General features: G+C 39.1%; 1 protein-coding gene across 7 annotated transcripts in view; it reads right to left on the bottom strand.

The window, feature by feature from the left end:
* ccser1 (coiled-coil serine-rich protein 1) overlaps positions 1–25,739 on the bottom strand; it is a 122,602-nt gene that overhangs the window by 7,533 nt on the left and 89,330 nt on the right. For 2 of the 7 annotated variants that reach the window (XM_040031707.1, XM_040031710.1), the window contains one exon: positions 23,867–23,899. The exons of 2 other annotated variants lie outside the window; for them this stretch is intronic. In XM_040031707.1, the coding sequence (XP_039887641.1) occupies positions 23,883–23,899 (17 nt within the window). In that variant the 3' untranslated portion in view covers positions 23,867–23,882. Of the gene's footprint in view, positions 1–19,181; positions 23,903–25,739 lie in introns of those variants that run through there. 3 more of the 7 variants (XM_040031708.1, XM_040031711.1, XM_040031709.1) reach the window with 2 other exon arrangements.

Here is a 25,739-nt window from a genome sequence, read left to right as displayed (position 1 = left end):
GCCGCTGCTTGTAATAGTTGACTGACTGACATTATGTGTTGCCTGGCAACAGAAGGGCTCATCTCACTGATTAAGTGATCGGGATCACTGCAGGGAATGGGACCATCAACATTCACATCAGTTTAAAGACCTCCGATGTGATCACGGTCAAATACTGGAGTTGCTGAACAAGCGTCTGATCAGTGATTCTATGTCACTACTTATGATTGTGGGTGTTGAAAAGTGCATAGCGCTAGGTCTTCAAATTCCTCTCAGGGCAAAAAAAGAAAAAAGAAGCGGGTTGGCGAGTACCGAAGCCAGTACCATGCTGCGGACAGGAGGCCTAATGAGGTTTCTTGAGCAGCTCTGATAGGCACGGATGCTGAGAGTCTGGCATTGCTCATCAACCACCATCTCCAACAGGTCTGTGCGTGCAGGCACATAGGCATGTGTCTTGCGTGTGCGTGTGTGTAATCATGGCAAAACCCATCGACCACCAGCATGTGCCAATATGCTTGGTGAACACTGCCCAGAACCACAAGCAAGAGGAGTGGGATGTAAAAGCAAAGGGAGTGAACAAGTAAAGATGAGGGGAGGAAACGAGTGAGGGGGAAAAGTGGGGGTGAAGACATGAAAATGAAACAGTGAAGTGGACTGAAAGGGTAGAGTGGAGGAGGAGATGTAGAGGGGAAACGAGGACAAAAATGTGCGAGGAAAAGGTAAAAGACAAAGATAGAATAAGGAGCTAAAATATGGAGAAAAGAGGGGTCATAGAAAAAAGGGGATGACACAGTGCTAAAACAGGTGGTGAAACAACAAAGGAACAGAGAAGAGGCCAAAGTGTAGATGGGTCAGATGGATGAGAGGTACTCTAGGGGACAAAGTGAGAATAAAAGGTGCCAGCACTGACCCAAAGTTACAGAAGACAATTGAGATAATTAGGAAATGCAGAGACATGGTCAATGTTAGAACAGTGGCATCGATATGAGACGAGAAAGCAACGTGGTGGAGCAGAACATTCACTCCTCAACAGGAATTATGTGTGAATGCCAATTTCTAGTTCCCATTGGTATCCACACAAATAAAAGGCTTTATTTCCCAATGAAATGCTTCAGTAAAAGTCATAAAGGCTAGCTCGTGTACACCAACACCTCAATATATATCATGTGGTGGTAAGTAATGGTTTTAGTCTAAACAAGAGCACAATTATATTTGAAATAATTGCTGGGGCATGCATGCTCGTCATGTGCTGCTGCTATTAATTGTGGCTCAGGGAGGATTATTTTGTTACCTTTTTGGTTGCAAGCAAAAAAAAAAAACCAACCAAAAAATCCGCAACCGACTGATTTTTAGTTTCTCTCCTGTATATGAAAGTATCTCCTTATGCTCTCCAGTTGGATTGATTGCTGCACTTGGCTGCCCCCTCCGGGTGTCAACATGGTCCCCCCTGATGCTGTCTAATTATTGCAGAGACTGTGATCTATGCACCATTACTCTGTGCCTAATACGTTCCTGTAAGCTGTCACTACTGCTCACTCTGTAAGTGCACAATACTTACTGACTGTGTACTTCGCTGTCAGTGCTAACCCACTATTCCCAAACTGCATTTCACTGAACTTCTATCCGGTTGTCAAACTAAGTTGACAGCATTGCATTACCAGGGGCTTTCCTCAAAATGAGGATCCCTGGCCATACCTAAAGCTGGACTCTTGGCAGTGTCCCTTCTGTTGGCCCCTCGCTGAGACCTGGCAGAAGACCTGGGATTATTCCACCTTAATCAGGCTAGCACTGTAGGCTTATCATTCTTCTATCAGTCTCACCCTCAAGGCTGCGGGGGTGTGAACGCTGTACTGTCTTCCTATATGCCCAAGGCTTGTACTGTAACCCTTAAAGAGCCTGCGTGCATGGCGATTAATCACTACACATTTTATTGCACTGCTCAGTAAGCTCTGTAAGCGTTTAAACTTGGCTATTTCACACCCTTACATCCGCACAAGAAGCATCTTCAGGACGGCAGATTTAAATTCTCAAAATGTCATCAGGCTAGAATATTTCCTCCTCCGGCCAAATCACACAGACATAAACACCTATCTGCCTAAATGCTCACTTATATGTCATTTCCTGCAGCATGTACAGAGCATCCATCCTCTCCCAGTTTCACTCAACAGTCACTGGATCAAAAGAGCGTTAGTGCTGCTTGAATTACATATACTATCAACCTATTTGGCAACGCTGGCAATGCTTCGATTTAGCATAAAAGCAAAGCGTCTCTCTTCTTTCACTCCAATAATGTAATTTATGCATGGGAGACCTGGCAAAGTGGTTGGTTTTAATTTTTCCAGGAGTCATTTATCAATGACTCATTGTGCATGTGATGAATGTAGACAAATAGAAATATGAGTTCTAAAGTCTGCAATAAAGAATGGTGGCTTGACAGCTTAGCAGAATAGATCAAAGAGTGACAGTAAGGAAAATAATGAAGACTGTAATAATGACAGTGTGTTGAGGACTGTCAGAGCGATACATCATGTGGGAGAACTTAGCGGTGGTGCTGAAAGTGTGTGAGTCTGGACATCTTTACAGAAATGTGCACCTTTATAAATATTGTGTGAGGCCGCAGAGTGGCCTGCAACACAATTGTGGGCAGTAATGGAGTATGAAGATGATGGTAGAGGTGTGCACCAAGCCACACTCACACAAACACACACACACACACACCCTCCCACCCTTCTGTCAGTTGCTGCTGCTGCTGAGTTCCTTTCCCAGTTTCTCATCTTGCTCTGTGTGACAACCCACGTGGGCTGAAAGAATACAGGAAATCGGAAAGGTGAGGGTGAGGGGGAAAAATGATGGATGAAGAGAATTCCAAACAGGAAGAAGAAACAGGTAGATTTTCCATTAAATGTCTGGGAGGCCTGATGATAACAGTGCATCTGCCACCTGTGTCATCACGTTGAAAATAACTGACTGCCCTGCTGCTCCCACACTCCACTCGATGAGAGAGAAGGAAAAAGGAGGGCAATCGAGCGTTCTCCCATCACATATTTACAAAGGTTACTTAGCTACTTATCACATTTGCCAAAAGATGCAGAATAAGGAGGCAGATTATTAGCACGCGGAGCTTCAAAGGATAATAAAAGCTTTATAACTGTGCAGTGAACACCCGTGCTTTTTTTGATTGTTAAAGACAGATGCCACAGACTGGCGTACTGTGCCTGACGAGCTAGAGCAGCCACACGCTGGCAGAGAACCAAATATTGTTTCACTGGCAGATGTGGGAATGTGGCCACACCGACAGGAAAGTAAATAATTAATGCTACCGATTTTTGAGAAGAGATTTGTGGTAGAAATTTGCGTCCGCAAAGGAACTCTTAGCAGGATAAGCGGAGCAGAATTGCAATTCCAGAGCTCCTGGAAAGAATCCAGAAAGACATAATTTTTCCAAATGAGACACATTTTCCAAATGAGGTTGGGCATAGAAAATGAGTTTGCAAAAGTTATTTTGTTCTAATTATGTTTTAATGAACTATTTTTGTTCTGAATAATTGAATCTTTTCTCCTATAAAAGCCACAGAGATCATTAGCCTACATTCTACATTGGTGTTGTCATTGTTTCTGCACCGTGTCCCATTTTTAGCCTTGTTATCAGCAGACACATTAAAAGGCACTATTTAAATCACTACCCATTCCATAGCAGTTAGACCAACCAGCCTCACTGGGAAGATTATCTGCAGGGAGCCACAGTACACCAACCCTAAATTTGAGGAAAACAAGAGCTGAATTTGAAGTAGCTAGAAAACATAAAATGCACTCTATTTATACAAATGTGAAAAGACCGAGCACAAAAATAAATAAATACATTTTAAAAATTGCACCGTTTATTTGCTGCCTCAAAAAATGCCATTTGGCTCAGAAATAACCTTATTTGAAAAGAAAATGGAAACAGAGCTATATTTTAGAAATATGTGCAAAACTGAAGGAAGCTGACAGCTGGATGGTTAATCAGTTTATTATCGCATATCAAATATCTCAGTGGATACAAAGAAAAAGTGAGGGGAGACGACTGAGAGAAGAAAAACACATGTGGCCTTCAGTGACTCCTGGTGTTCATGTATTAATCGTGAAAGTTCTGCATTTGATTTGTGCAATTGTGAGTCTGCGCTGTGGAGGCTAAGTATGTTTGCCGGTTCGTGCATCAGAAAAAGGTCTTGTCATATCTCCCTGAGTACCTGAGGGCCTCAAATCCAACACTGTATGTCTCTCCTTACTTATTAAACATAAGGAGAAAGAGCAGCAAAGAGAACACAGAATGAGGAAAGAGGCAGAGGGACGACACAAGCAGAGGACAATAGAGGACTTGAAAGGGAATGGCTGTGCATGAATACAACATTACTGGTGTAAGAAAAAGAACAAAGGAATGAAAGGACAGAGATTCATTCTGTGATTAATTATCCTCATTGTATTCTCAAAAAGCGCTGAGGAAAGAGAACCGGAGGCACGCACAGAGACACCGACTGACATACACAAACACACAATCGAGCAAAGTTTGAACAACAGTGTTTCTGAAAGGTCGTTAGATTCCCCTGAAGTTATGAGGACAGGGCTAAAATTACATTTTAACTGAGGTGGACTGCCTCTCGGTTTATGAAGTTATTAACTACAGGCTGTGTGTAAACACTTTCACTTTCTCGGTCTACAACTAGAGTTTGAATTCTGTAATCTTTTATGAAAACAAATTAGACCCATATTTGATTTTTGATGAGACTGCCCTGGAGTTTTAAAAAGGCTTTAAAAGTTTGATATGTGAAGGCTAAAACAGCCTGCAGCACAGAAAGACAATTTCCCACATTTGCAACTGCCATCAAATAGAAGAACACACACACACACACACACACACACACACACACACACACACACACACACAGAAAGGAAACATTCACACAGCCACAGTTGTTTGATGGAGCACCCTTCTTTCTACTTATTTCTTTGACAAGCACCAAATTAACTATGTAATGAAACTTCCATCACTTACGGTTGTCTGTATACATATGAACACAAACATAATAAAGCCCAGATTAAAATGGTCAATATTCAGGTAACAGCTCTGCATTTTCAGAAAATGTGCCGCTGCCTTGGCAACCTAATGGTGAAAACATCACTGCATCATCAGAAAAAGTCCCGTTTAAAACCCCGCCGTGCCACTTTTGCTCTTTGCTTTTTGTTCAGATTAAACAAACATGACAAAATGAGTTAATTAGTGAGATTTAAAGGTGCTGGGAAGCAGGTGGGCCGCTTATGTGAGCAAACAGACATGAAAGTGGTATTGATCTTTTTCATCTAATTTTAAGCAAGAAAGTCAATAAGCACGCTTCACAAAACATCAATTGTCAAATATCATGTGTGCGTGAATAATTAAAAAAGAAAACAAACAGCCGTGTGAGCGTACCTAGAATAAAATGGAAGAGAGAGAATTACAAAAAAGAAACGAGTCACAAGACACAAATTGGAGATGGAGTGTCTTTGTGCCGTAAAACAAAATAAATAATAAAATAAAAAAATAAATCACACATTAATTGAGCATTGTAGTTGTGGTGGTGGTGGTGTGGGGGGGGGGCTAATAATGCAGCAGTTCTTTTTATTACTTCTGGGTAAAGCTGATACAAATACAAGTTGTGTAGGGTTCTTGGACCAATGACAAAAAAGAGCAACACCTGCATTAAGCTAGCTTGCAGTGCATTATGCTCCAGTCTTGCTTGCAGGGCAGAACACATCCTGATCTTTGTCTTGGCTATCTCTACTTCTAGAGCTTTAGCCTGTTATTAGTTATGTTCTTATCAATGCAGACAGGCCATGAAGGTTATAACCTCCAAACTCCAACACCAAACTGCAAACTAACTTCAGATAACACACGGACTGGATGCCACCTTCTATCTAACATCAGTCTTTTACATAACATTTAGTCACAGTTTTGAACTAATTCCAGGTGGAAATCATAAACTGAAACTCAACATTGATTCAGTATTAAATTAGCTGCACTGTCAAAAAAAAACCCACTGCACATTCAGGGTAAAACATTATTAGATTTAGGGATAATAGAAGATATAAATCTTTAAATCTACATTTGGTTTCAGTCACACAGATATGTCAGCAACTACTTGTGTCAACAAGTAATTTATGGCTGTCTCAAAGTGAACTAAATGACAAAGACAGGGCTGCACTAAAGATCTCCTTCTGATTGCTTTGGTTGCTAGCAGATCACCATCAATTTCCAAGTAAAAGTTATACCTTACCTCTGTGACCAACATGTTTCAAAATGAGCAAACTTTACTTTGAAGGTGGGGACTCAAGGCAATGTCAATGATTTTGGTATAGCAAACACTTGCCAACCGGTTATGGGATATACATTTTTCTCTATAGCACCTTGCTTTAAGCAGCAGGTTGCTGAGTGACTGGTCAGGTCGCTACAGGTTGCTAACTGTATGATTTTAGATGTACAAAATTTGAAGACAAAAGAAGCAATTAATCACAATTAACAGCACCATTGTTCACTTAATTTTTTTTATATTACAAACACTACAGCAGGGTGCCGGTTTAGCTCAGTGTGTTGAGCAGGCGACTACATGCCGTACAGAGAGCAGCCAGCCCAGGTTCGAGTCCAACCCGCGGCCCTTTGCTGCATGTCTGTCACCGTCTGTCCTCTGTTCACTGTATCTATCAAATAAAGCTGAAAAAGCGGTCAAAAACACTACAGCTGACACTAACACCTAACTTTTCACTGAATACGATTCTTCAGATGAATGGATCTTTCAGACAAATAAAATCAACACAAAGAACAGGAAACACAAGGAGGGGACATTAAAGGACAAAAAAAGACGACAGCTATGTGCGAATACAACACAAACTGTAGCTATCGTATGTGTGTGTGGTTACAACTAAAAAGAGTGTATGTGTGTTAAAGTAGACAGAATGGCCTTACTTAGAGTTGGAAGACATGAGAAACCCTGACAACTTTACATTCCATGTCACTAAATATTAATTTGCAACATTTGTCAGTGAAATATTCCATCTTTGTGGGTTTGTGTATGTGTGTGTGTGCGTGTGAGGGTGTACGCGTGGCTGTGTCTTACAATTTTGCCTTCAGGCCATCCGGAATGTGCAGATTGCAAAAGAATAGCTCATCAATATTCATGTGAGTTTATGCTTTCATTAATGTTGCAGCAAATTGTCTCAGATCAAACTCAGGGCTTGTATATGCGTCCACTAGTGTATCTCACAGACTGAGAAGGAAAAAGAGTGAAGTGAGAGAGTTATCAGAGGGGGATGGAGCTGGAGAGAACAAAGAGAGGGCTGGAGCTGCTACAGATGGCCCTATGTTTCCAGCAGATGAAAAGGAAACTTTGAAAAAAGAAGGGGAAAAGATCATACACATGAGGGGAGAAAGAGAAGAAAAAAGTGGGAGGTCAAAGGAAGAAAGAGACAAAACAGAAGAGTGTAAAAGAGAGGAGGAGAGAATGAGTAGGAGGGAGGAAGAAGAAAAGAGAGAAGAACAGAGGAGAGTTAAGTTCTAAAGGTATCTGTCCTACTTTGGTCTGACTAATGAACCCGAAGTGTCCCGAATCTGTCCTGAATCACCGGAGGCCCGGTTAGACCACCCTGTGCTCAGAGTGAGTGCGCTTTTATTTTTTCTGGCATGTGTGTAAGCATGTGAAACATCTTGATGTGTGTTTGAGCCAGCGCGACACTGAATGTGCACTTGATTTAATATGCTCTCTCTACTGTACGCTGTAGTTGCGTGTGTGATCTCATTGCCCTGCCTGTGTTCAACGAACCCCTGCACCTTCTAGTCATTTGACTTCACAGCGACATGTGTCAGTGAGAAACACAAACACATGCGCGCGCACACTCTTGCGCAGAACGGTCATGTATCATCTGACGACAGATTGTTGTACAACCTAAAACGGCAAATTTAAAGTTGTGGTGCCACAAACATACACGCTGTTTGGAAACAAAATTGCACAATTGTCTAACATCAAGAGAAAGAGGGAATACATCAAACAGCAGACACGTCCTTGGTTCACATCCAGCAAATGTTTTGACATTGAAAAACCATCGCCTGGCGGTCTTTACTTGACATCTAGTCATTGCTGAAAAATAGTTCCAAGATTAAAGCTGAAATATTATTTGTCTTTTCTTTTTTTAAACAAAGACAAATGCTCGTAATTCCTACTTTGCAAAAGTATGATCTATATTTCTCACTTTGTAGGAGACTGTCTAACCATCGACATCCATCCATTAACAGTCGGGTTTTTGGCATCCAAGGAGAGAGCGTCTGGGTTTCAACCAAGTTTTCTGGGTAATAGCAATAAGGTGGGCATAGACACTAGCTCATAGTTCAAATCGCATTCTGATTCTCTGGGTAAGCAATATCTAGACCCTTTACATGTCTCAGCCTATGTGTTATCATGTTTAATCTCTATCCTCCTGCCACTTATGCATGATTAAATATGCTCACAGGAGACAACTATGAGTAAGCAGGAGTCATTAATGGCTTTCAGTGTGCTACATGGGGGTGCGATGCTCTGAGAAAGAAACATAACAAATGAATTTATGACCATATGTTTAGATATAATTGCTCGGAGATAACATTGGCCTAATGTTGGCCTGGTTTTTACAGTTCATTCTCTGAGTAAAGTCGATGTAACTGTCTCACAGTGCTAGAGCCAAGTTGCTATTGTAGAAAATGCTAATTACCATTAGCAATTTTCATTTATTTTCCCTACCAATGCAGGGATGTGTGGGTAGGGAACAGGAGAAAAGTGGAAGAAGAGACTGTAACAAAAAAATAAAAGTTTTTTTGACAGTATTATGTAAAATGTATAAAGTGAGGTATCTAAAAGTTGCCAAGGTAACATTTTTTATCGTTTCTCCAAGAGAAAAGCTTTCACCTGACATTCTACTTTATATAAATGTTTGAAAGTTCTTTGATTTGAGAGGTCCTGGGTTTTTTCTCCTGGTACGCCGGCTTGTTCCCACTATCCAAACATGGGACAAAGAAAAACTGACCCTTAGCCCTGTGATGGACTGGTGACCTGTCCAGAGTGTAACATGCCTCTAGCCAAGTGACACCTGGGAAAGGCTCCAGCTTTATAGAAGACAGATGGATGGATGGATGGATGGATAAAGAACACACTATGGATTCATACAAGTCTACATCAGCACTGCATATGTGTCTGCAAAATAGTCTAAAAAGAGACACAGTTAAAGCAACTTTCATCATCAAATCTCCTAAAGAACAAATTAATTATCATTAAAACAAACAATTGAGGTGAGGCACGGTGCTGACGTTCATGCTGTTCATGCTGAAGTCAAAAAATTTCATTGTTTCAGTTCTTTTGTTTTCTTAAATTTTTAAAACTTCCCAATTCACTTGGAAAAAACAGATTTGATTTATCCATCTGTGTTTACTTTCTGAGGTTTCTTGATGTCAAACTGTGTCCGTTCATTAATTATTAAGGTTTAGACAATACTTTAGACAGACTCACTTTTAGCATGTTTGTAAATGATTAAACATCTGACAAAAATCCACTAGGTTTACAATCCAAACAGAATTATTGCCACAGGCTAGAGACCAAAAAGTTGCTAGCATCAGAAAGGCGGTAAATTTCTGTGGCTGACAGGTGTGTGGTGTGTGTGACTGTGCTGAGCAGGGTTTTCTCTAAAAGATGAGAATTTTTCCCAGATGAAGATTTGGCAGAAAATAGTTTGCCCCAAAAAATGTATGCACTTTATGCAACAGAAACTATTTAATAAACATTTTTGATGTACTTTTGAGAGATATTTGCAGACAGTGATATTAAGATATTTGAAATATGTCTGGTTGTTCTATACTGCATTACTGCTTGGACTTTTTTTTTTTTGCACAACTGGGATTTTCAGTTTGTGTCTTAGGTGAGCTTCACTCTTACTGGCTTTACTCGTATTTTAGATATATGTAAAAATGTACAGTGCAAATTCAGAGTTAATACTAACTGAACCTTCTTATCTGGCTTACATTCAGCTTGGTAATATCGTAAAAATAGTAGTAAAACAATGATAATTAGATTAATAAAGTAGTAACTACTTAATTATTACCTTTTCATTAAGCATTACCAAGTAATTACACAGTAATAACCAGGTATTAGCTTGTTATTAATGATGACAATTTATTTATTAATAAAGCTAGAAAATATTTGCCAATATAGCAATAGTCTGGTAAAAAATATGAAAACCTGTCAAGAGAATAATAGTATAATTTCAGTATTTGGATTGTAAATGGTACAGGGTAACATCAAAGGGGAAAACTGATCCTAATGAGGTAATAGCGGCTGATGTTTTTACATTTGCACCGATTTCCCTCAGCCTAATAACTTCAAAGTGACGTGAAAATTTATGGAAGTCATAATTACCATAAAAATACTACAATAAATAATTCCTTATGTTCCATTTACACATGTTTCTGTTATAACCAAACTGCTCTGCTACCTGCTTCTATTAGAATTCAGAGTAAAAATAGACAGAACCGAATGTGGAGAGACATAATCACTGAAAAGAGTGCTTCCAGGTAGCAACTTTTTTTGTAATCCCAAAAGTGTTTGGCACTTATTGAACGATAATAGAAATGTAATTACATCTAATTAGACTCCATGAACCCTGTATTTAAAAAAAGAAAAGAAAAATGAAGGGTAAAAATGGATAAATGAATAACAACTTCTCCTCCCACATTACAGGCACTGTAGAGGTAGATGTGCTTGCAGGTGACAAATGATCTAAACGCTGTCATTATATCTTATTCACTACATCCACTAAATGTTGATTTAATTAAATTTACTACTACATGATCAATTCAGTCTTTTAACAATTTAAGCATATCTAAATTGTCCTTTGGCCACCAGAAAGAAGAAATGTGACCTTAATTTTATGCTGCAAGGCAGTTATGATCAACATGTGAAAAGCACGAAATACAAATAACTTGTCCTTTATTGTTTGTCTATAAAAAGCTTCCAGTTCGGAAAACTGGATCTGACTCTATTTAGCAATAACAGTCCATTTCCATTCCTCTATGTATTTTATATATGGATTAACTAAATATCTTATATCTCTGTCCTTTCCAATAACACAGCCTCCTGTTTTTATTATCTTCCTCTTCTTTCCACATATAGCGGCACAATCTTCACAGCTCAAAGGTGTAGAGGCTATATTTTCCCCTCTCTCCTTCACCATCCTCTGCAGACCTCTCATTCTATAATCTACTTGATTCTCACGTATGAAGCCAGGAACTAATTGCTTTTTTAATAGCTTGGATCATGGTTTATTGTGTGCCAGTGTGCGTCCCCATGCGTATTTGACTGTATAGCTGTGCACACGGGCATTCGTAGAGCGATGCGATGAAGAGCGTTCTGCAAACGTTTTTCTCTTCTTATCAATAAAGATATTTGATGTTGGTCTCAAGCCTCACTGAGATGTTTCCATCATTCATTTACCTTATTGCAAGGACTAACGTGGGAAAATATAGTTTTTGTTTTCCCACATTTTTAATGTTATTGAATGTAACTCTTGGGCATGTCTATATATCATCTGTTGGATGAAATAAAGCTGAATAATTATTCCAATCATTTTTGTGTTCTTTACAACTCTTTAGGGAAATATAAACTTGGTTACTTGTCTTAGCGCATGTATCTATATTTCAATAACAATACAGCACTTGAATAATTATAGTTTAGCTATCTTAAACTTTGGAAGTGAAGTATGTATGTAAAAAATAACATTTGCACCAGTACAACATGCACCAGGACAATGACACACAAGGCAATATTCTTCTAAAGTAAGAAAAATAAATAAATAAATAAAATAATATATATAGATATATATATATATATATATATATATATATATATATATATATATATATATATATAAAGCCAAATTTCTTTTTAAATGACAAAAGGAAAGCAGAGAAGTGAAGATATCTGATATGGGCCTCTCTTCAAAGGCAAATGACCTTTCATCTCAGCTGCTGAATTTCACAAGCATTTCTGGGCAGGCATACACACACGAACAGACACGGTTCCTAAAAAAAGAAGTATTCATCCCCTTTGGACTTTTTTCTATGTTATTGTTTACACAACTTAATCACAGGGAGTGTAATTATAGGCTTTAACAAAAAAAACATTAAAAAATAAAAGAGTCTTTATGTTGTGGAAACAAAAAATATACAAGTCAAAGGAGCTTGCAAAGAAAAGCGTCTGGACGTCTTTCAGTTGCTTGAGACGTTTCACCTCTCATCCGAGAAGCTTCTTTAGTTCTAAGGTCAAATGGTGGAGAGTCCCAGATTTAAACCTAGTGGGAGTATCCCCCCACAGAGGGACAAAAGGACCCCCTGATGATCCTCTAATCGCCTGAGCCAAGGTGTGAAACTGGGTGTGGGTCCCAATCAGCCAGGGTTTCGGGTGAGCTCATTGTGAAACCTGGCCCCACCTTATCATGCGAAATGATAAGGTGGGGCCAGGTCCTTTTGCCCGTCTGTGGGGGGATACTCCCACTAGGTTTAAATCTGGGACTCCCCACCATTTGACCTTAGAACTGAAGAAGCTTCTCGGATGAGAGGTGAAACGTCTTCAAGCAACTTAAAGAAGTCCAGACGCTTTTCTTTGCAAGCTCCTTTGACTACGATGAAATGGATGACTGAGAAGCTTCACAGACAAAAATATACAAGTTAAGTCAATGAGAAAAACAAATAGAAAACATAAGATAATTAATTGATAAGTATTTGTCCTTTTTAAAAATGAAACACCTATCCGTCTTCCACATATAGGCCATCTGCCTACTTTTATGCCCATAATAATAAGTGTGTGTGTGCCATCAATGTGTCGGACCTTTTTTATGAGTCCATGTTACAGGGATGACAGCTTCCATTTTGCTGTATCATACCACGTCTGTCAGTTTCTCATTGTCAGTCATCATTTCTTCTGTCTCTCCATTACATAGACCATCAATTTCTCTTTCTGCCTATGAGTCATTCAACTCTGTATTTCTTTCTACCTTCCTTTGATGATCAGTAAAAGACTGCTTTGAAATATTCTTCAGGTAGTATGAAAGTAAAAATGGCGTAAAGTGATAAAGCGTTACACTGTACCGTATAACATTGATATAATGCACTGTAGAGACTCTATGTAGAAAATATAAATAAAATTAGAATACACACACCGGCCACTTCATTATCTACACCTTACTAGTACTGTGTTGGACCCCGTGTTGCCTTCAGAAATGCCCTAATCTTTTGTGGCAAGCTTTCCTCAGAGATTTTGGTCTATATACAAATGGCAGTGTCACAGACGATGTCCAACTCCACCATATCCCAAAGATCTCGTATTAGACTGAGATCTGGTGACTGTGCATAGCATTGGGGTACAGTGAACTCACTAAAACACGACAATACATTACACCACCACCTTGAACTGTCGATAGAAGCCATGTTGTCAGGATTAAGTCAAATTCTGAATCTATCAACTGAATGGCGGAGCAGAAATTGAGCCCAGGCAACTTCTCAATACTTTTCTGTTTTACAATTTTGATGAGTCTGTGGAAATGGTCGCCTCAGTTTCAGTCTGGCTATTCTCCTCTGCATTTTTCACTCAATGGATTTTTTCTCTTTTCCAGACCGTTCCCTTTAAACCCTTGATATGGTTGTGTGGGGAAATCCCAGCAGATCAGCAGTTACAGACCAGTTACAGACCACTGGTCTGAGTATTCCGTTTTGACACCATCAAACACGACATGTTCAGTCACCTTTCTCTGTCATTTTGAGACCTGATTTGAACTTTAGCAGGTCATCTTGATAAAAGCCTACATGCAGGAAGCTGCTGCTGTGTGATTGGCTCATTAGATATTTGTTTTATACAGCATTTAAACAGGTATACCTAATGAAGCAACCAGTGAATGTATATCTCTTGTTTTCTTTGGACTGGTTTAATGAAATATAGGGTTAAAAAGACTTGCAAATCATTGCATTCTCATTTTAGTCTAAATATTGGCCTAAATTCTTCACTAAATAGTTTGTAGATGTAGATAGAAAACCAAAATTTCTCAAGGGCACAATCCCATATTTTCTAACTAGACTTTTCCAAAGTTTATTTTTAGGAAAAGTTCAACACATTTTGCTCCTTTTTTGCTCAATGAACAAACGCTACCCTTTTAAGTCAAAGACACTCTAAATGACCACGAGGGTCTGAATCTGCCCGTTCAACCTCACAGTTGTGGATGGCTACTCGCTGCTTTTCACTTGTTTGGGCTATTCCACGATACACTTGACTCACAATGATGTGATACAGCCATCAGTCACGCCTTCATGTGTACTGATACCATTACTGATGCTGATTTAAAGGATGGACAAAGGACATCTTGACCTCAAAGCATTTAACATGGTTACACACAAATTACATTGCTGCATCACCCTTTCCTGGCTTTCTAAATAAGCCTGCTTCCAACAATTAACGACAAATTCCTCAAAATGCGGATTAATGAATTCAAGCAATTTTCTAGTTTATTCCTCATTAAGGTAACAAAAATTGGGCGAAAATCTAGCAGTGCACAATGAAACTATCAGGGCTAACATTTTAAGTAAACACGTCCAATTAACACTGACTCATTCGGGAAACTGTGAAGTGATGTAACAGTACATTCAGTGGCTCCTATCATTATCTGTATTGTTGCACATTGCAGTGCCTACTGGAGGAAGTGTTCCTGACGGCCTTCAGGTTAAATGCCTTGGAGAATTTTACAAGCACTGTATGCTTACACTGCGGGGACTCCTGTTTCCTCTCTGTTGGTACCCATGGCAACTCTGAGATATTCTATCTATGTCCCAATTCTCCAGCTCCTTCTAAAGAAATGTCCTAAATCCTCTTCCTTCCTGACAAACTGTTAAATTACCTCCATTGCTACTGTATTTTATTTCGAATAAATGCACCCCCACGCTAAAAGTCAATGAATGTGTCAGACACGAGGAGTCACGGCCATCTTTGGAAAACTCTACGGTAAAACATAAAATGCATCGGAAAGTCACATGTGTCCAGTTATCCTAAAGATAATCAGATGCTGCTGATGTATCACACACACACACACGCCTCGCTGTCTGCAATACATGCAGTTAAAGCTAAACCTAAAATATCTGGATGCACTTCTGCAGGGGTCCATTTTTTACTTATTAGCAAATACAGGCTTTGCTTTAAATAGAATAAAATGCATCCTAACAAATCAAATATTTGCTCGCCATATTCACCATTATTTCAATGAACATATACACTTTTGAATTTATCAAAGCTGGAATGTGAGGTATACTATTTCTCAGTATTACGTTGGTTGCTAATTCAGGCATAGTATGATGATGACATAGTAGTATAGCTTTTTAAAGGGCAGCTATCTAGGAGCTGCTTTTTTAATAACAATAGCAGTGATGAGCTGACCTTTTGCATTTTTCTTTGTCCATTATGGAACAATGAAAAACTCATTAAAGCTGTTGAGGCCCATTTGAGCTTAATGACCAGAGACCGACAGCAGCCGATCTAAAACACAGAGAACTGACTCATTGTGGTAAAAAATTTCATCATTTTGAGTCACGCAAATAAATCCCAAATCATGCAAATTTAAAAGCAGCCATCTTTCCACATGGCAATATGAAGCTGTAAATGGATATATGCTACAGAGGAATACATTTTTTAAGGCCATAGTGACTATTTTAGGAATTCTGACTGGGAAAGATTAGCACAGCAAGATTTTTTATTCATCACCTCTCATAGTTTTCTCAATCATTTAAGCAGAAGTGTCTCACCTCCCCTATTAGGCAAGTCTCCCTCGTTGCTTTATTATACTGATTTGCATCAAAGTTACTGCATGAAAAGAAAAAAGACTCAATGAACTCGATAGACAAGGTCACACCACGTATAACACTCATTAGAAAATTATTAGGTGACTCAGACGGATCAACACGACTTTTAAAATAGACTTCCTGATGTGTGGACAGGTCTGTATATAATAACCATGGCGACGTAATGCAAAATAGTATATAAAGTCCAGTGAACTCTGGGAACCCTGGAAAGTTTTGGCAGAGCATCAACTATTGTCTATCAGCTACACAGCAAGCTAGAAGGCAGAGCTGGATGGTTTTTGTTCTGTGACGATTCCAATAAAGTTTAAGCTACCAAGGTGACTGTGGCATAAATGTGGACAAACAAAGATAAGGGCAGTGTTTAATTAATAATATTTAATATTTGCCTGGTTATTTTTTTTTTACTTTTACAGCTTTTCATCTGTTCGTGCATAAAAACACAGTTAAGAGCTGGCTAGTAAGATACACTGGCTAACTTCTGTAATAAAGAAAAAAGTGAATATTTACAATGCCAACGGTCAGTTTGCAGAAAATTGACAGAAATTCTGAATGTGTCAATTTGAATGTTACTAACTTTGACCCTAAAGCCACAATACTCAACTACAAACTTAATGCATACCTAAAATATATATATATTTTATTCTCTACTTTTCCATTAGTCACACATAGTCCAGCATAGCTGGCTTACTTATCTTAAGCAAAGCTGCACCAATATTATATAGTTAATCCATCCACCCACCTAAATCCTCCCCCATGAGAAAAAAAGAAAAAAAGTTTAAAAGCGACTAAGAAGAATGACTAACAGACTTCATGTTGCATTTTCAGAGAGCGATGCAGAGCAGCTTGACATCACTTCTTTAACTGAAGCAACTGCCTGTTCAAGGATTAGTTTACAACTCTTTTTTAGACCCCTCTTAGATTTAAGCAAGAGAGAAAAAAAGCATCATTTTAATGTTATTTGTCAGATGTTGTAAATATGCATACATTATTTGCATGCATCTCCCCATGAAAGAAAAACAACATTTGCATCAACTTTGTTGAAGCATCAAATCATCAGTTCCTACTTGTGACAGTTTTAATTCAGTCAGTGAGCTTCCACTTCAGACTTAATATGAAAGGACCCTAGATGGTAATACATGCAGTGAATGTGCCTTTACATCAGTTAAAGGTCAGCTGGCACATGCGGCTGCACCGACCATTTATTAAATGATGTACGTTTATGTCCTGTGTAAAAACTTATGGCTCTTCCTTTTCTCCATCTCTTGTTCTTGCACTCTATTTCACAATTCCTTCTATTCCGCCATTTCTTCTCCCTTGTGTCTGCGTGTCACAGTCTTTCACTCACATGTCATGTTCTTTCATGTTCTTTAGTTCTATCAAATTTAATTCCATATGAAGTCAGGCTGGGGGCGAGTGAGTCACTTGACTTCACGGTGCAGTTTGAGTAGTTGCAAATTTGGCTTAAGACTATTTATAAAGGTGCTGCATTTGTGGTTGATTTTTGCACTTAAAACACTGCTGACACAATTTCTTTAAAACCAACTAACAAGTTAGCCTAAGGAGCTTGGAAAGAAAGCGACTTCTTTACGTTTCGTGAAGATGTTCCACTTCTCATCCAAGAAGCTTCTTCAGTTCTAACATGTTAGATCATCATATAAATAGACACTTGTTTTTAACTTCAAACTTTCTTTCAATTTCATTTTTCATCACACTGGCATAACCCAGTAACTGTTGCATCATTTATTAAATTAATTGCTTGGCTGGAAAAATATCAAGAAAACTGTAGAAAAAAGCTCAGCTGAAAAAGGTAGAACCAGACAATATTAGCATTTGTCTTAAATGGCTACTGTTACAGCTAGCTGTTAGCGCATTTGCTGTTGGATTAACTGGCTAATCCGTTCAGATCTAGCAAGTGTGGCTAGTTTGAGATTAGAGACTTGCAAACGCAGACAGTGATTTGAATGCATACTGAGTGTTGTGCTTAAAACTGAACAAAATCTGAGGCAGCACAACAGGCTATTCGAGACTGAGTAAGGGTGTCTAACAGTGAACCTGTCTGACACCCATACCTCTAAGGCCTTTCTTATATATATTGTAAATGCGGTCTATCTGTCTCTCCATCATGCTCTCACTAATTCACCCATTGTTCCCCTTAGTCTTACCCTAATTAATACTCTTTATCTACCTGTTTCTCTTTCTCTGCCTCATCCATCTATCCTTCCATCCATCACCCTCGCTGGCCTGCCCAGGTCATTACCCACTGTGATGATGGTTTTGTTGCACTAATTAGGCTAATTATAGTTGTCAGTTCTAACCTGGTCCTCTGCAGGGACTTTGTGATCCTACTGTGACTCGATCTGACCTTGGCTATTGACTGTGTGTGCATGTGTGTAATACCGCTGTTGCCATATCTGACCTCAACACTGCACATGTTGCCCCCGTTTTCACTTATTTTAAATTCTCTCTTTCAGTTTGTGTCTGTTTGTTTCTCTTCTAACAACCTCCCACTTGGTAACACTTACACTAGTTTTTTGGACCGTTCTCACCCTTTTATGCTTTACCTGGCACCACACACATAAATCGCCCCATTGTGAGAAAACAACATGCAATTTAACTTTACTATTTCATGACCAGTCCACAAACGTCTAATGTTTTATTCTTTCAGTTTTAAGACGACACTAGATCTGAAGTTGTCGACCACCAGTTCAATTCCATTTTACTCGATCAAATAAAAAGCAAATATAACACACTCTCTGCTAGGCAATGGGAGTTGCTCTGAACCTATTTATGTGCAACAAGTATGAGCTTTATCTTTTTTTTTTATCATTAAAAGTGCAAATTGTCTTTGTGTTTTTCAGTTGGTGCAGTTATTTTGGTGACTGAGTTGTTTTAAAATATATATACTATACAAACATTACAACCTAAAATCTACAAAACTAATCAAACTCATTATTAGACTGCTGCCAGGGTCCAAATTTGAATATTTAAAGGTAAAAGTCAAAGTAAAGCCTAATCTGTCAGGAAGGTAAAAACATGTGTCACAATAACATGAACATGACAAAAGTTTGACACCACCACTGAAACATATCAATCTGTGAAATTTATTGCTATAAGTAGTTATTATTGGAGAGCGGCAGTATTTAGGAAGCAAGGCGAATCAGTTCCAGAGTGGAGCCACTGACTGTTGAGTAAGTTCCAAACCTCCACTGGTGTTAACATCAGCATACAAACTGTACGCCAGGCCACATAGCCTACCTTGGAAATGTGTTTGCTGTTTTTACATGAAGGTAGTGCTGCTACAGGAGACATGTTCATATAAATGACATAGAAGATGTCACCTCATCTGTTCTGTGAAAGCAGTGTGGAGTCGTGATGCCAGAGTAAACGCATTTGATTTAACCTTCCCTAAAGAGTAGCCATGAGCTAAATGGTTGCTCCAAGAATGACTATTACTCAAAAGCCAGGTATGCGGATATAAGGTGGAGCAATACTTCCTATGGTGAACATCTGTGGCTATTTTAATTATGCACATGAACACAAAGTCACTGAAAGATTATTGAACGTTTATCACTCTGAGAAGAATAAACTCTATTAGGTAAACTGGTTTTCTAGCTAGTTAAATTTAAAGTTAAATTTCTGTTCTCTATAACTGTATCTCCTGTCATTTTCAGCTACAATATGATGTTATATTAGATAAATATCCAATATATGCAATCATACTATATTCTATATGAGCAAACGTTATATTTTGAAAGTATACCGATACAACCACACATAACACACATTTCAGCAGTTTACGCACATATTTATATGTATCTTATTTCCAAATAGTGGCTATACAGTAACAAAGTGGAGAAAAGAAAGCCATGCGCCATTATAAACATTAAAAATAGTGAGCAGACTTTTGGTGTCTTAACAAATGTAAATTCAAGAGACAAAGAAGAATTGTTTGCCTTTGGCTGTGGACCTGTGGTCGCATACTCACACATTGAAACTGTTTATTTCTCACATTAGTTTATTACTTCTCTTTGAAAAAGAAGATATGTGTTGTGTTATCATTTGGTGAGATATATTACGCCTGACACAGATAATTAAAGCAATAGGACTTACATTGTCCTTACACACCACGTCTTTTGGCTGCCTGCACTTTATGTACCTCAAATATTATTTACCACTTAAATTCCATCTTTTATTGAAGCGTTTGTGAGTGCTTGACCTCTAACTGTTTTTTTCTTTGGGTTAGCATCTTGCAGCCTGGAGCAGCCAGGGACCGAACCACCATCATTCTGATTAGCAGATGACCTGCTCTACCACCTGAGCTACAGCCACCCCTTAGTGGCTCCAGGAACCCCTGGCAACCACTGGTCGCTAGCAAAAAATATGTATTCTCCAATAACTAACTGGGGAATTCTTGGCTGTTACTGGGTGAACTCAGTCACAAGAACTGTGCTGTACCAAAAACCTTCTCGTGAATGCTTTGATCACTAGCAGATTTATGTGGTCACCCCCAATCTGCATGGAAGATGCCAACTTGTCTGCAAACAATCACTTACTAACCACAGAGCGGTAAGCAGAATAAAAGGTGTTTGGTAACAGTGAAACAGACACATTTTAAGGGGAAGTTCCAACAGACACTAAGGGTTTTAGCGAGTAGTTATCAAGTGTCGGCGTGTTCCATGCAAACTACAATCAATGAGGTTTTTGGTGCAGTGCAGTCTTTGTGACCAGCATCAGCCTGCAACCTCCAGGCCCAGCATTAGTTCTAGTTACATGTATTTCTGAGTTAATTCGTGTTTTTACGATGATACCTGATGCGATCTGTAGAAGTATGTATATGGGTGTAAAAGCTGGACTCATTCAGTCTCAGTAGGAGCATTCCTGCCTAAGGGTCTGACATCTCTTCCTAATTTTTTTTTCTTACATTTCTATTTCAGGTTGCCTTTTATTTCCACTTTACTCAGCCTCAAAGCCCCTGTAACCACAAAGCATCTCTGCATGTCTGGTCCTGTCTCATTCTGGCTCTCAGCATGTGCTCCTCTTTAGACCGCTTCCATCCCTCCCTCTCCCAGGGATCTTTCTGCTTTAATGAAACAGATGTCCCTTCATTAATAAAGACCTGCTCTACCATGATAATGAAGGAATGAGCAAGCGTGCACAATAGACGGGGTGAGGACGCATACAAATGGATAATATTTAACATATTTGTCTGCGTCATGCTACGAGCAAGAACACATTGTATTACATCAGGAACACATAACCTCACAAAACACACACAGACTGTTACGTGATGTTATCAAAGTTTTTCCATAGGCTACTGTTTTTTTTAAAAGTCATTATTGGTTAAAAACACAGATATCGTGCCATACGTTAAGTCACACATGAAATGCTGGAAAGGATTTTTACCACTCAGCTGTCCATAAATTACGCAAAGAAATAGAGCGTTTACCTGAGGCTGAAGCACAGTGTGAATCCCCTCATGCCCATGAAAGAGTACGGTAGCTAAAGGAAGTGCTTGGTTAGTTTCAAGGAGAATTTAAGTAGCTTCCTGTTGTGCTCTCATGTCTTTTCCCCATTGAGATTCCCATGTGCTGAGACATACCAGCTGTTCACAAAAGCTCTCATCACCACTCTTCCTCAAATACAGATTTGTGTAGCATAACCGCGCGTGTTCATATCCACTTTTTAATACTCAGTCATGGGAATTATCTTTTTAAAGCTACCGATCTTCTGCTTCTACTACCACTACTACAGATCAGTTAATCAATTTTTAATGTCCAAAATACTGCCTGTCCAAAACAAATCAATCAGCCAGTGAACTCTGGAGAACGGGGCAGGGGAAGGTGAAGAGACATGGGAATTGGAGGGCTCCAAGGGCCACCGCGCTCTCAACTTCACACAGCTGGCCTCTTCGTTTTTGCCTCCCTGTGAACCACTAAAGGAAGGAAATGAAGGACCCCACTCCACTTTCAAAGGGAGAATAACTAGCTTTAAGGTCTCCAAGCTGCCTACCATTGTTTTTGTGCTTGACGCTAAACACTGTTCTGTTAATGTTTCATATTTATCACAGTCAGACAGAAACACCTCTTGAAATCATCAGCTGTGGAAAAACATGTCACATCATTAGAAAAGGGCAGACAAAATGTTAACTTCTCCCCTGATAAAACACTAGAGACAAACTGAGCGTCGTGGCCTTCCACTCAGTGGTGAAATACTGAATTTCTTTCAGAGGCCGATTCAGTCAGCTCCAAACTGATTACGCTAACAAGCCTCCGCGTTTTCTCTTCATTAGACCATTTGCTCAGCCTTGTCCGTACTGTCCAATTTAAAAATCACATCAGACTAACTCTGACTATTTTGTCCAATACAGGGTAATGCACAGAGAGGACACTGTTATCTGCCTAGGCTCATTGCTGAACACTGTCTCTGTGAGCTGATGAAAATATCATCACAAATACCTCTGGATCTAATAGACGACACACAAATACAGAGAAGAAATATTTAGTTAGATGTCAGCGTTGCTTTTGTATAAAAGCCACAGACTGACCTTTTATAATGTACCTCTGTTTAAACAGGGATCTACACTAAAAACAAAGCATCTTAGGCCAAAACAATAGATGGAAGGAGAATCCAAGGAAAACAAAGACATCCATGTCCACTTCCACAGGAACAAAACTTCATTCCTATGATTCATTTGTGCCTTCAGGTATATCAAATAAGCATATACATGCTGTGCGATGTGTATAACGCAGTTCGATTATGTGACAAATTTGATTTGAGATGAGTCTTGACACTTAAGTCAGTCAAAAATTGCAGTGCAATCACAGCTATGCAAATCACCAGCCATCAATCAAAATGGCCAACCGGTAGCTTCCCTCGGCATAAATTACTTGGCGACAGGTAGTTTGGGCATGCAAATCAATAGTAAGTCAAACTGATTGATTTTTTTATAGCTCAAACAAGAATCATGTTGAGTGTACAACAAAAATTTTTTTTAAAAAGGCTGATTAAACAAGAAAAGGAGATAATGAATGTTGAATTTTATGGCTATTTTAGGGACATCAAACTTGACATAATAGGATTATCAAATCATCATTCTCACATGCCATTATGAGAGATGGGTAATGAAAGTGGTGTCTGAGTTAATAAATTGTCCTGTAAATCTTTTCAAGCTGGAGAGAGATATCTTTTAATTTGCTCATATTAGTACAGAGCTTGTCAAAGAGAAAATTATGCCAGAAATCATCATGCGAAATTAAAGAAGTTACTTCTTTTATTGTGTTACAGTTAGAAACTATCCTGTTAAATTGATCTCAAGTCAATGAATAGTGAAAATAATGTCTCAGCAGTCTGAAGTGGTCGTCCTGCTACAATCAATCATTGTCTTCTTTTTTTCCCCTCTTTTCCTGAATTCTCACAGATGCTGTTAGACTAACAGATGGAATTTGATTTCCATCTTTGAGAGTGGAGGTGGAGAGGAGACTTGGCAGGGCTAAGAGAGCCACTTGAGAGCACTGAGACCTACATAGAATTAGAAGGCTTTGGAGTACACCCATGAGGTCACATTTACTATAACGAAGGTAAATCAAATGTTCAGCTGTCTTGATTGGAGAGAGAAACAGGCTAAGCAATGAACGGTTAGAGAAATGATGGATAGATGGCAGATGGCACACACAAACCTGGGCCAGTTGTGAGCTTATCTCTGCCTAGAGGGCGAACAGACCATTACATAGTCTGTGGCCTGCCAGATGAGATCAATCAATTACAAAAAATAATGGAAAGATAAAAAAAAAGGAGTGAGATATCCACATAGATTTCATGTCTTTTTTTTATATGTTGGTGCCCTTCACAACAGATGTGGTATAAAATCTTGAATTTATAGCTGGAATGCAATAAAAACAAATAGTATTGGGGCAAAGCAATTTTCAGACCCAGGATTGTGGTGTCACCCAACTCACGCACCCATACCTGTTGCATTCCTCCGTCATACCATGCTGCTTACTGCTTCCGGACAAATGGAGGTAGACGCGTATGGATGGACAACATAAGAGAAGACACAAAAGACATGGTGTAGTGAGACGAATGTAGTTGAATATGAACATGGGATACACACAAATGAATGCAAGAACACGAATGAACGTAGGCAGGGAGGTGCACGGAGAAGAAACAGAGATGAGCGTGAGGGGATAGGAAACAGCATGTGTGAATGTGGTCCCAGTGCAAAGCTGAATATTACTGTCCTCTCCATGTACTGAGGATCAGATCAGATCAGCTCCTTTACATGTAGATTATGCACTGATATTAAAGTGTAGTAAAGCAAGATAACACCAAAGGTCCATCAAAGCAACACATGAGTCCATAAATAAACATATATGCTCTCACAACTGCAATAAAGCTGGCCTTAGCAGATGCAAACCTGCAGCCTTTTTCTACAATACACAACAACACATCCACCAAGAAAACATGCAAGCACACAGCACGTTCACACGACAAACACTCATTCAAAATGCACCATAAGATAAGAAAACTGTGTCAGTAGAAGTAATGAGGGCCTAAAAATGAAGGGGGGGGGGAATGAAAAGGGAGGTAGACACACAGAGATAGAGGAACCATGAAAGGCAGCAGCACCTGAAGAGGATGCCAAGACAGTAGGAGGTCTGGAAAAGGGACAGTGGCGAATGGAGGAAGATGAGAGGAGGATCAAAGAAGAGGACAAGGGGATAAGGAATGAAGGTGCCAGTTTAAATTAGGATTTAAGAAAATGCCCTCGCAACCTATTCTATAGGTGAAGGCTGTTTTTATCAGTATTTTAAACTTGCAAATGGTACAGTAGCCAATATTTTCTTTATCAGTTTTGTCGTGCTGTACACTGCTGGCGCAAAAATCACGGCGCCTGGGCTCGAACGTGGCTATACCATGCCAAAACATACTGCCAAGCGTTATGTTAAAAATAGACGGAAACATGTCTGCCTAAGTTGGTTTGTCAACAACAAATATCAACACAAAAAATATTAATGAAGGGAAATTTTTAGAAATGATCAGCGCTTACAACCCTAAGAGCATGAAGATGAAAAGTGGATGAACGAATTTAAAAAGAAAAAAAAAAACATGGGAAAAAAACACTGTACTGGCTTCTATGGGTATTTTTATACCTGCAGAACTGGGTTAGGGCTGTGATCCATTGCAAGTGTTGGAACGCCAAACAGACTGCAGCTGCTGTCTTGCTCAACAGAGAAAGCTAAAACCTTTATACTTTACTTTAAAGATAACAAACGTCTGATACTGAAAACATAGCTTTTTGTCAGACAAGATTATATTCCCTGTCATTTGAAAGCAAGTAACTCTCATGTGGGACACCGTCCCTCTTACTTGACATTGCTTCTGTGTGTGTGTGAACACAAACTGTTGCAATTTCTCTGTTTTTTTCTAGCGGGGAAGCCGAGGCTCCTTTTAGCTTTAAACACCAAATAAAAGTGTGCCCTTTTCAATACACCTATGTGCAAGAAAGCCAAATGCCCTTTAACATGTACTGATTATCTACCAGCTGGAAGAGCTGGCATAACGTAAAAGACATAGATACAATTGTATCTCAAGTTGGAGACTCGCTACATATGCGGCCATTTCCCGACAATCCTTGTTTCTTTGATCGTTTCGAGCTGAAGAATAGCCAATGAGGATGAGAGATGTTATGAATTAATGATGAATTCAAAGTGAATGCTAAGAGGGCTGTAGAAAGCAACATGGGAAATAAAAATATGGCATATAGCTAACTTACAATACAGTAATGCGCCGTGGCTGTGACTGTCAATGCACTGGCTGTGACTGTATCATCTATTATAGG

This window comes from Simochromis diagramma, unplaced genomic scaffold (assembly GCF_900408965.1).
Source record: "Simochromis diagramma unplaced genomic scaffold, fSimDia1.1 OVJJ01000284.1, whole genome shotgun sequence".
Lineage (NCBI taxonomy): Eukaryota > Metazoa > Chordata > Actinopteri > Cichliformes > Cichlidae > Simochromis > Simochromis diagramma.
This window is presented reverse-complemented; position numbering and strand designations above follow the sequence as displayed.